The sequence below is a fragment of the Fukomys damarensis genome, unplaced genomic scaffold (assembly GCF_012274545.1).
Source record: "Fukomys damarensis isolate Sample0158 unplaced genomic scaffold, DMR_v1.0_HiC HiC_scaffold_73761, whole genome shotgun sequence".
NCBI lineage: Eukaryota > Metazoa > Chordata > Mammalia > Rodentia > Bathyergidae > Fukomys > Fukomys damarensis.
In genome coordinates, this window is record NW_022974673.1 from 6,579 (window position 1) to 18,217 (window position 11,639).

General features: G+C 43.8%; 1 protein-coding gene across 1 annotated transcript in view; it reads right to left on the reverse strand.

Moving 5' to 3' along the window:
• The window catches only part of LOC104848046 (THO complex subunit 5 homolog), a 24,883-nt gene that overhangs the window by 6,565 nt on the left and 6,679 nt on the right, over positions 1–11,639 (reverse strand). Inside the window, 8 exon segments of the mRNA XM_033760706.1 lie at positions 1–53; positions 4,217–4,325; positions 5,791–5,890; positions 6,151–6,191; positions 6,778–6,855; positions 8,403–8,438; positions 9,158–9,211; positions 9,214–9,289. The exon segment at positions 1–53 is cut by the window's left edge and continues 18 nt beyond it. Coding sequence (XP_033616597.1) covers positions 1–53; positions 4,217–4,325; positions 5,791–5,890; positions 6,151–6,191; positions 6,778–6,855; positions 8,403–8,438; positions 9,158–9,211; positions 9,214–9,289 — 547 coding nt within the window.

An 11,639-nucleotide genomic window follows, 5' to 3' on the forward strand; every position in this document is an offset into this window, starting at 1 on the left:
CATGATCACCAGGATACAAACAGCTCAGCACTGAGTCAGGAGAAAGCAAGTCTCTACAAAAGGGGAAAAAGACTGCAGTGAGAATTCTGGCCAATATCCCGCCTTGAGGTAGGCCTGGCCATTTGACAGTGGTAGTGCCTCTGTTCACTGATGAGTGAGGCTGTACTTTATTGAACACTTCCTGTGGGCTGAGCCCTTTATGGGTTTGAGGTCGTTGGACTCACAACCACACAAGATAGAATTATCATTCTCATTTTCTAGGGGACAAACTCAAGTCTTTGAAAGATATAGCTTGTCCAAATTCATGCTACTAGTAAGTGCTGCAGCCAGGGTTTTCACTAAACAAAAAACAGTACTTTTAACCACAACTCTCAGAGGGTTAGGATTAGTGTTAGCCTGGCTTCAGTACTGGGGACTGAGCCTAGAGTCTGCACTGAGCCATAGCCTTAGCTTTTTTTATTTTTTTATTTTGAGACAGGGTTTTGCTAAGTTGCTAAATTTCGATCTTTCTGCCTCAGCCTCCCAGAATGTTAGGATTACAGGCGTGTGCCACCATGTCCAGCTTTTTCTAGTTCTTCATAAAATATAATTAGCTGTCATCCTACCATGCTGTAGAACATTAGAACTTACTCCTTTGTATTCTGGTTCCTGTTACCCAATTTCTCTGTATCTTCTCTCCCCCAACACAAATTTATAGTAAAATGTAATGAGTTCTATTAGGATACTAGAAATAAGGATTTTCACAGAAGCAGAACAAACTCTATCCCAGAGAGAACAAGCACACAGCTTTAGTGCTCTACCTCTCTTTGATCAAATCTCATGATAATCACAAAAAAAGGGCCTCCTTTATAGGCCCAGAAAAAGTTACTATCACATGTACTTCAGACAAGGTCACCCAGTGCTATAAGCAGAGAGAGAAAGTGATGCCACAGCCACCCACCTGGGATGACTAGGGCACAGTCTGTAATTAAATGTGACAAGCAGAGAGGAGAAGGTGTGGAGGATAATGTAGTAATTTTATCACAAAGGAAGACATGACCCTTTTCCTGAACCAACAAGGGGTTCTCCTTCATCTTTCTAAGGATAGCATCAGAAGCAACTCAGGCAAGACACACTGGCCCTGCTGCTCTAAGTTACAGGGACACTTTACCCCAGCATGCCTCCAGAAGCGTAACACCTGACAGTAGCAGTTTCTAGCTCTTCCTGTTCTCTCTCTGTCTCCCTCTCCCTGATGGATTACTGCTTCTTTTTCTGTCTCACATGGTGAGTGGCTAGAAAATAAAGTTTTTCAGTCTTTTAGCCATTGTTAGTTATTAGTAATATACTTAGTCAACTAAAATAGAACAGCAAACCAGCCATGGTGGCGCACACCTGTAATCCCAGCACTCAGGAGGCTGAGGCAGGAGGAGCGCTGTGAGTTCGAGACCAGCCTGGGCTACATAGTGAGTTCCAGGTCAGTCTCAACTACATAGTGAGACCCTGTCTCAAAAAACCAAATAAATAAATAAATAAATAAAATAGAACAGCAAAAACTGCATAGACTACTGTTTTTAATCAACAGAACTTGATAGAAGACAAAAATCTTCTTGATGAAAAGTTAAATCTGAGGCCGAAGTATGAGACTCACTGGTAAGCAAGGCCCTAAGTTCTGTCCCAAGCACTGAAAAAAAAAAAAAAATGAAGCTGGGTGTGGTAGAACGTGCTTATATCCCCAGCTACTCAGGAAGCAGAGGCAGAAGGACTACAAATTTGACTTTGTGAGACCCTATGTCAAATTAAAATTTAAAGAGGTCTGGGATGTAGCTAGTTGTAGAGAGCTTAACATGAGCAAGGCCCTGGGTTCAAACTCCATTACTTTATTATTTATTTATCTGGTACCGGGGATCGAACTCAGGACCTTGCATTTGCAAGGCAGGTGGAGGGGAAGCAGAGGCAGAAGGACTACAAATTTGACTTTGTGAGACCCTATGTCAAATTAAAATTTAAAGAGGTCTGGGATGTAGCTAGTTGTAGAGAGCTTAACATGAGCAAGGCCCTGGGTTCAAACTCCATTACTTTATTATTTATTTATCTGGTACCGGGGATCGAACTCAGGACCTTGCATTTGCAAGGCAGGTGGAGGCACCCCCGAGCTAAAACCCTGACCCATACCCTCATACTTTAAAAGAAAAAGGAAAAATAGTACACAAAGGGGCAGTTATAGTCACAAAAATATAACATCAAAACAAAAAACAATTCGATAAGTCAAATATTTGTCATAAAGTTTTTTTTTCTTCTTTTTTTTTGGAACTGGGGATTGAACTCAGGACTTTGCACTTGCAAGGCACAGTGCCACTGAGCTAAATCCCCGGCCCGTCATGAAATTCTGATGGCAAAGAAGAGATTAAACTTTAGAAAATAAAAGTAAATGCTGGGGATGTAGCTCAGTGGTGCTGTGCCTGCCTGGCAAGCACAAGGTCCTGAGTTTGATCCTCAGTACCCCCCCAAAAAAGATTAAAAATAGATTAATGGGGTTGGGGATATAGCTCAGTGGTAGAGCTTATGCTTAGCATATGTGAGGCCCTCCATTTAGTCCTCAGCAGCAACAACAAAAAGAGTAAATGACAATAACAGCTATCATTTACCAAGTGCCTCCTCTATGCTAAGCAATATGATCTGCCTCTTCACAAGCATTCTTGGGAAGGATATTATAATCAATGACCACAAAGCAAGGAAACAGACTTTGAATCTGCCTGGCAAGCACAAGGTCCTGAGTTTGATCCTAAGTACCCCCCAAAAAAAGATTAAAAACAGATTAAGGGGTTGGGGATATAGCTCAGTGGTAGAGCTTATGCTTAGCATATGTGAGGCCCTCCACTTAGTCCTCAGCAGCAACAACAAAAAGAGTAAATGACAATTAACAGCTATCATTTACCAAGTGCCTCCTCTATGCTAAGCAATATGATCTGCCTCTTCACAAGCATTCTTGGGAAGGATATTATAATCAATGACCACAAAGCAAGGAAACAGACTTTGAGGTCTACAGCAGCATACAGCTTAGCGAGAGGCTGGAATGCAGTGCGCAATAAAGTCAGCCTGCAACCCTGTTTAAGCATGTTGGCCATCTTAAGATATAAGCGAGCAAATGCTCACGACAAACTCATCCTGCCAGGCATGGTGACCCACACCTGTAATCTCTGCATTCGGGGGGCTGAGGTAGGAGGATCACCATGAGTCCCAGGCTAATCTGGGCTACCTACTGAGTTTAAGGCCAGCCTGGACTACACAGAGAGACTGTGTCTCAAAAAACAAAAAGCTTCATCCTGTTCCAGGGAGGCCCTAAGTATCTGCTCACTCTGCTCTGCTCAGAAGCAAGCTCTAGGCTCCCTCTGCTGGGAACTGGATCAGTTTCATCCAGAGATGCCTTTGGGAGTCCAACAACACTCTCATGCACAGGGTTCTAGGGTCGAAGATGGTGTGGACTCCTAGTATCTAAAACTCAGGAGACAATCCCCCACCGGGCAGATAGGGAGGAGGGAAGAGCTCTGCTCCAGCAGGCTCAATGGTCTTTCTCCAGCAGACAGTGTGACTAGCCAAGGCCAGACCAAAAGTGCTGGGCCCAGGAGGTAGTCTCAAAAGTGAAGGTCAGTCCGCCCCCAGGCCCTCTTGGTACTCTCTTCTTCCCACCTCTGGCTGAAGCACAAGATTGCCAATGTCAATAGCTTTATAGGGATACTGAGGCTGCTGTGACTATGGCTCTGTTCACTCTTCTCAAAATCTCCTCCACAGGACACCCCACAATCTTCCTTCCACTATGCAGATATGGGCAAATCTGAGGACTGAGCTGAGCTGGGGCGAAAGAAATCCCGGTGCCTTAGGATAGAAAGCAAAAAGAAAGAGGAGTCTAAATTTGTCAAGCTAATCACATCTGCCAAACCTCATCTTTCCATTTACACACTCCACTGGCTGCAAAAAGCTGGTGACTCTACCCCACCTACTCAAATTTGCAAATAAAACATTATCACTTTATCATCGGCAATATGATAAAAGGACTTCACAATTGAAGTCAGAGGGTGCTTTCTAAATTCTGGTGATGTTCCAGGACTCCTAGGCCACGAGGACACAACAGAAGTCAATAAGGCAGAGACTCCTCAAAGCCAGAGAGGAGTGGAGAGCAGCCCCCAAGCTCTCATCTCGCCCCCTCGCATACGCCATCCCCACAGTGCCTCTCCTCTACCCTGCACTGATGGGAGTGATCAGCTCCGTGGCAGTTGTCACTTTGGCTTTCACAGTCAGGATGTTGAGGTTCATGAGGTAGTAGAAAGTCAGGTGAAGCATGCTATCATCTAAAGGGAGAGGAAGAAAAGAAGGGTTCGTTTATGAGTCAAACATGCAGAACAGAGGCAGCAGTACTATAGAAAGAAAGTTCAGAAGCTTTTGCAATCCTTTAATATAAAAACAAACACAAGCAATATAATGTTGAGGGGGGAAAAAGCAATCTACAAACTCTTTAGTCCTCTTTCTCTCTGGCAAAGTCATTTCCACGCCCTGTATGACCTAGACATGTTGATGGTGCTTCTAACAAATACAGTATGGAAAGGGAGCTCAGCAATCAAGGTTAACACCATCAGAAAAAAGGAGAAACCAAATGCTCCTGATATGATGTAATATGTGCTACACTTCCCCCAAAATACCCAAACTCTGTCTAATCAAGGTTACAAATACAAAGGCAGGATTGGGAAACTACCACCAAATGGAAAATGATACAGAGCACGACAACTAAATGCAGTAAAGATCCTGCTTTGTATCCTGAAAAAGGATACTGGAAAAATGAAGAAACTCTGACTAATCCTGTAGATTAGTTAATAGTAGTGGCCCAATAAAATTAATACAGCTTCTGATCATTGCACCGTGGTTAATTAGGATATTAACACAGGAGGAGTAGGGTGAACGGAATGGGGACAGACAGGGAATGGCCTGGCAGTACAGTGACGCCTAACACATGCGACTGCGGTCAGTCTCCAGCATCACACAAACACACACGTGAAGAGAAAACCAGTGTATGCAGTATGTTTCCCTTTGTATAAGTACAATCAATATAAACTTGTGTAAAAGCTTCTACAAGCACAAAATATTCTGTAACAAAGGCTGTCCTTGGAGATAAGACCAAAGGCTGTCATCTGAGAGCTCACTGACAAGAAAACTTAAATTTCAATTACTAATTCTTACTGACAAGAAAACTTAAATTTCAATTACTAATTCTTACACTGCCAGGACAGTTTACTATGTGCTACTTTTTCTACACAAAACCAGTTTCAAACCATTCTCTGCTAAGCTATATCCTGTCCTTTTTAAAACGTTTTTACTGTAAGACTGGGCCTCGCTAAGTTTCTAAGTTACCCAGACTAGCCTTAAACATGAGGCCATCCAGCCTCAGCATTCCACGGTGTTGGGACTGTAGGCAGGCACCACCATGCCTGGCTAGTTCATACTTGTATTTATTAAACTTATGGGCTGTATTACTCAAAAACCTACACATACTCAATTTTTTCTGTGCATTCAATGTGTCAAACTCACAAAAAGGTGTTTTATTAAGCTTTTCTTATGTGTCTAGAGTTTTGCTGCTATGTTGCTAAGGTTACAGCTTTTAAAAAATCAAATATTCTATGCAAAAAAGAGGAAATCGGAAATAGAGAACCAAAGTAATTTTAGGGGCAAAGAGGTCTCTGACTTGCAGGAACCCTCTGGACCTATAGCTGGCCAAATTAGGTGCTGCTGGATCCCCCAGAATGAGGGCAAGTGCAACCAGACCTTTGCACTTCAGGGCAGCCGTGACGGACAGAGGGTGTCTCTTCAGCATCTCCTTGCGCTTGTCATCCAACTGAACGCCCAGGGTGGGTCGCCGCCGTTTCTGGACAAAGCAGAGAGTCAAGCCAATAAGCACCGGTTGTGAGAGTCACCTCCTTCCCTCTCCCTCCCAGCTCGGGCCTCAAAGTTGTTGGGCCTGCTGCCTCAGCTCCAGGCTGCAGGCTCCGCTCCCAGCACCCTTTCTTCAGCAGTCCTCCAGCACCCCTCTCTCTGGTCCTAGGGAGGGTGGCACCTGCCAATGAGCCAGCCTCCCATGCAGCAGCGAGGTGGCTCCGCTCCCTCGCCAGGGGAAACAACACTCACCGTGGTCTGTTCCTCCTCAGCATCCGAGTCACTCTCGTCATCTGCAGTCGCACAGAAAAGGCAACAAAGGTGAGAGGGCTCTTGACGCTCCCTAAAGTACCTCACACATGGGAACTGAGGGGCCCAGACTCTGTCCTTTATATATGAGCTTCTTTGGAATAAATAAGCTAATTTGCTGCTTCTTATTTATGAAAATATGGTGATGAAAAAAAGGATGAGCTCTAATCCCACCACCCTTGTTTTCCAAAGGGCTTTTTAATGTCATTTCTATGAAGCACAAGTCACTCTGTTGGCAGTCATAACAACAATAGCTACTTGCATAATTAGGATTGCTAAGATGTTAAGAGCCTTTTGAGCACCACCTCACCTAATCCACACAATGTATCTATATGATTTATTACCATCTAATTTAATTCTAAAGACCTTCCTCAAGGTCAGTGAGCTAACGAGTGACAGTGTTGAAATCCAAAGCAGCAGTGTATGATTGCAGGACCTGAGTGCTTCTCTGTCTATTCCAAAAATTGACATTACAGTTCTCCTACAGAGAACCAGGCCAGCAAAATCCCAAGAATCGCCTTTAGGTAGTGTCTTGGTGTCCCTGGGGGAGAATCCCAACCTCCACTTTACCTTGGGAGTCATCAGGAGGCTTGAACAGAGCCTTGGCTTCAACTACACTGCCTTCGATGGCCACAGTCAGGGTCTTATCTGGGGGCAAGAAAAAGTTCCATAGGAAAGCTGCTGGGACAGGGTGCTAAGAGATGCAGGCAAACCAGCCCTGGGACTGCATTTGTCTTGCTTCTGCCCAGGTGCCTTATCACTCAAAGGTGGGAGGACAAAACCCTTTCTCCACATGGAGAGGTACAAGGTAGAAAACTTAAATCTTTTTTCCAGCCTTTATTAAGTACAAAGAGCCCATAATATAGATTCCACACAAAATACCGCAAGATTACTGGTGAATCCCCCTTTTTAGGTACACACCAAAGGATAGCAATTTAAACCCAGTGTGCAGTCAGTTCCATGAAACTATTCTGCCAATTGTCCTGGAAGTTCTCACCAAAAACCCATACCTGTCCACATCCCAGGAGCAACAGCTCTCACCTAAGTGCTTATCCTCTATTTCGCAGGACACCAAGCACCTGAATGGCATCATCTATTCAAATAGTAGGCAGGACCAGGCAGAAACTTGCAGTCTAATCCTAAACCTGAGTCCCTGCCCTTCTGATTCCTGATCACAAGATGTGGGAAGGTGTCACTGCCCTGAGCCTCGGTTTTCACATCCATGAAATGCAGGCTTAACCAGTAGCTGCCTTGTTTAGTGGTGAGGACTGAAAGCTGTTTATTATTTTTACTGAAATATTTTTTAAAAATTGGTTTTGGGGGGCCGGGAATCTAGCTCAGTGGTTCCACTGCCTACCTCACAAACACAGGGTCCCAAGCTCGATCATTGATACCAAAATAAATAAATAAATAAATGAATAAAATTTTAAAGATTGGTTTTTGGGGTGGAGATATAGCTCAGTGGTACAGTAGTTGCCTAGCACGTGTGAGGTTCCTGGTTCAATCCTCAACACTAAAAAAATGTATATTAGTTTTTCATCTTCACAACAACCCTAGGAAACTATTATTGTGCCATATAGATGAGAATCTTAAGGCTCAGAGAAGTTAGAAACCATAGCCAGGAAGCAGACAGGCACAGACTGAAGATCAGGTCAGTTCCTACTGAGCTTGGCTTCTCAAGCAGAGTGAACAGCCTATTCCACATACCTGGCCTGGTGTCTCCTTGAGTCCCACTTTGTGGTACTCTGCAGACGTAGCACTCTGAAATCAGGTTCCCTTCCTCCTAGTTTGTGGTGCTATACCCTAACCCCTCTTCCTCCATTCTGCATGGAGTCACAGAAAACTGCAACAGTTTAGCCAGCTATACTAAGAAGGAATGGTAGATTTCCCCAAGGAGCGCACTACATTCTATCTGGCGACCATACACAAACCATCACATCCTACTCCAGACAAGCTGGTTACCCACTTCAAATACTGGCAAAGGCCAGGATATTCTTTTGTATGTGGTGGTGCTGGAGATTGATCCCAGGACCTCATGCATGCTCAGCAAGGTCTACCATTGAGCCATATCTCAGCCCCAGATTATTTTAAGTTATTTAATCTTGACTTCTGTAAGACAATGGCAGTGGAAGCCACCTGAATTTATTTTTTTAACCATCTGAATTTTAAACACAAAAGAAAATAAAATTACTCACCCTGTCTAGGGGGCTGGGAGGAAGATTTCATATGAGCTGATGATGAACACAGGAGGGAGAACAATGGGGAGGGAGAAGACGAAAGGACAAGGAAGACATAAGAAAAGAGACAGCAATGTGTTGGTGTCTGCGGCTGGGAGAGGAGGTATGCACTGGAGCAGTACACGTCTATCTGATGCAATGGGGTGGGATGGCCGTGAGGGAAAAAGGTTAGGTGCTGGGTGAAAGCTGCATGACAGCAAAAGCAAAACTTCTCAACTTCAGCAGAGTCAAAGGCTACCCTTAGGTGTGATGAAGACAAAGCCTCTCACCTGGTAATTTAGTACAACATGCAGTCTGATTCAAAGTGCAGAGAAAGCCTAGAAGAGATGGCTGGGCCCTGTGCTCAAAAAGCAACCCTCTACTCCCACGCAAAGCAGAACAACAAGCTTGAAACGACCGGTCAAGTGTGCCTTGATGGGATGAGCACCTGGAAGCTCAGATGGGCCACCTGGGCACTGCACCCAAGGGCCACCCCACCAGACTCATGAAAGCAACAAAGCCACCCGTTCTGAAATGCCCATCAGTTAGTCTAGCCTCAGGCCAGCTAGTCAAAGCAGCCATGCTGGGCAAAGCAGAGGGGAGGCAGTGTCTATCACCTGAGAACTTCTAGATGGGCCAGGGAGCTCTTCTGGGCAGGCGGAGCTTCCGCATGACTCTTCAGGACACTGCTGGTGCTCCCACAGCCCTCCTCCTCCCCTGTCCCCGATACTCACCACAGGCCTGCCCATAGGCGGTGGCCTGTACAAAGAGCACGTAGAGGGGTGGCGCAGGTGTCTGGCTGTCTCATATTGCTTGTGAGCCTGATCAAATGGCATGAACAGGTACTCCTGCACTGGGAGGGAAGCCTACAGACAACAAAAAGAGGGTTTTCATTTTTCTTTCTTTTTTTTTTTGGTGCTGGAGATTGAACCCAGGACCTCAGGAATGCTAAGCACTCATTCTATCACTGAGCTTCACCAAAGCCTTGCTTCTCCCTTTAGCCCATCTACAAAGGGCACATGTGGCTGCTTTGTGACTGTATAGTGTTTTATTTGCAAAAGTGGTTCATACAGGGCTGGGGATTTAGCTCAATGGTTCTGCCGCCTGCCTCACAAGAGCAAGAACCCGAGTTCAATCTCCAGTACCAAAAAAAAAAAAAGGATCCTTCTGCCTCAGCCTCCCAGGTAGATGATATCACAGGTATATGCTTAGTTAACTCTACTTCTTTATACCAGTACAAAGAGTAAAAAAATCAGAGTAAGAAATGAAATTATAAAGATATCATTTCTGATTATATAAAGAAAACAAGGTCCAGGCAAGGTGGCACACATCTGTAATCCTAGCACTCTGAGAGGCTAAGGTAGGAGGAGTGCAAGTTTGAGCCTGACCTCCACAACTTAGCCTGACGTTATCTCAAAAAAAGGGGGCAGGGAGCACTGGGAATGATAAACCTCAGAGCAAAATCCCCACGCTCAGCCCTTAGCATTGCAAAAAATAAATAAATAAATAAAATCAAGAGGCTGAAGATGTATCTCAGTGGTACAATACTTGCCTAGAATGTACAAAGCTCTGGGTTTGATCCTTAACACAAACCAAAGCAAGAAAGAAAAGAATTGTGTTATGCTCAACATCACTGTCCCCAGGGAAACGACAAAGCCATAATTACATACCTTCCAAAACAGCTAAAATTAAAAAGACTGAAAACATTAACATCAGTTATATAATTAGGAGACATCTAAGCATGCTTTTCTGTGTATAAAACTATTACTATGGTGCAGGGCCTTAGGCAGACCACCACTGAGCTGCACCCTTGGCCCTGTAAAATTATGATTTTCTTTTTTGAAATGGGGCTTTCACTATGTTACCTAGTCTGGTCTCAAACTCGTGGGCTCAAGTGATCCTCCTACCTCAGTGTCCCAAGTACCTGGACTACTAGTGCACCTGATCATGTCCAGCTATGTTTTTACAAAGTAACCTACACATTGTATCAAAAAGTTGTACACAGGCCTGGGGATTTATCTCAGTGGCACCATGCCTGACTCAAAAGTGCAAGATCCTGAGTTTGATCCCCAGTACAAAAAAAAAAAAAAAAAAAAAAAAAAAAAAAAAAAAAAAAACTAAAGAAAAAAGAGAAAGCTGTACACAGTTTATATATAGCAAAACCTCCCAGTTTGAAGCCCCCAAAGGTTTGGTGTGAACACAAACTTTTCTAAGAATACACAAAACTGGGCCAGGGACGCCTGCCTCATAAGTACAAGGTCCCGAGTTTGATCATCGGTAGCCCCCCAAAATACAAAATCTCACACATAATATCCATACAAATACTTTGTAAAACAACATATACAAAAAGAAATCTGCATTTATTTTGCACTTTTTTTTTGTACCAGGGATCAAACTTGTGCTTGCGAGGTAGGCAGCAGCACCACTGAGCTATCACCAGCCCCTGCATTTTGCACTTTTAAATACTGCACTATAACAAATCTTCTGTCCAATTATTCTATCAGTGGTATACTATTCCACATCCCTTCATAGTTGTGAGGCTGTGTTATATAAACATATATTTAGAGCCGGGCGTGGTGGCGCACACCTGTAATCCCAGCACTAGGGAGGCTGAGGCAGGAGGACTGCTGTGAGTTCGAGACCAGCCTGGGCTACATAGTGAGTTCAAGGTCAGTCTCAGCTACACAGCGAGACCCTGTCTCAAAAAACAAAAAACAAAAACAAAAACCCAACATGTATTTAACTTGTATTCTATTTAAGGACATTTATAATTTCCATTTAAAAGGACAAAATTTAACCATGCAGAGGATGTGGAGTGTTGAGTACAACCAAAACTTTTAGTTTCCATTTTCTTTATCTTCTGTTATGAAGCTCTAGGCTTCATAATGTATTTTATAATAATTTGAATTCTATGCTTAGAGTTGAAGATGCAGACCTTGCTAAGTCCTAGAAAAGTGAATTTATAATTTCTCTAGGGTCCTTTTACAAAGTTCCTCCATATTAGCCATTTATCCTGCTTCATAAAACTGTAAGCATACAGAACAAATCTGGCTTCACAAGCAAACAAAAATCAGGTCACCTATATAGAAAGACATCCTATTTTATAAATAAACTGGAAACTTTCCCTCCTAAGGTACTTACTGGCTTTCAAATGTGTCAAGCTCTATTCAGAAGGAGCAGATCTGCCAAGCAGTCTGGCCCTGAAGTCTCTTCAAG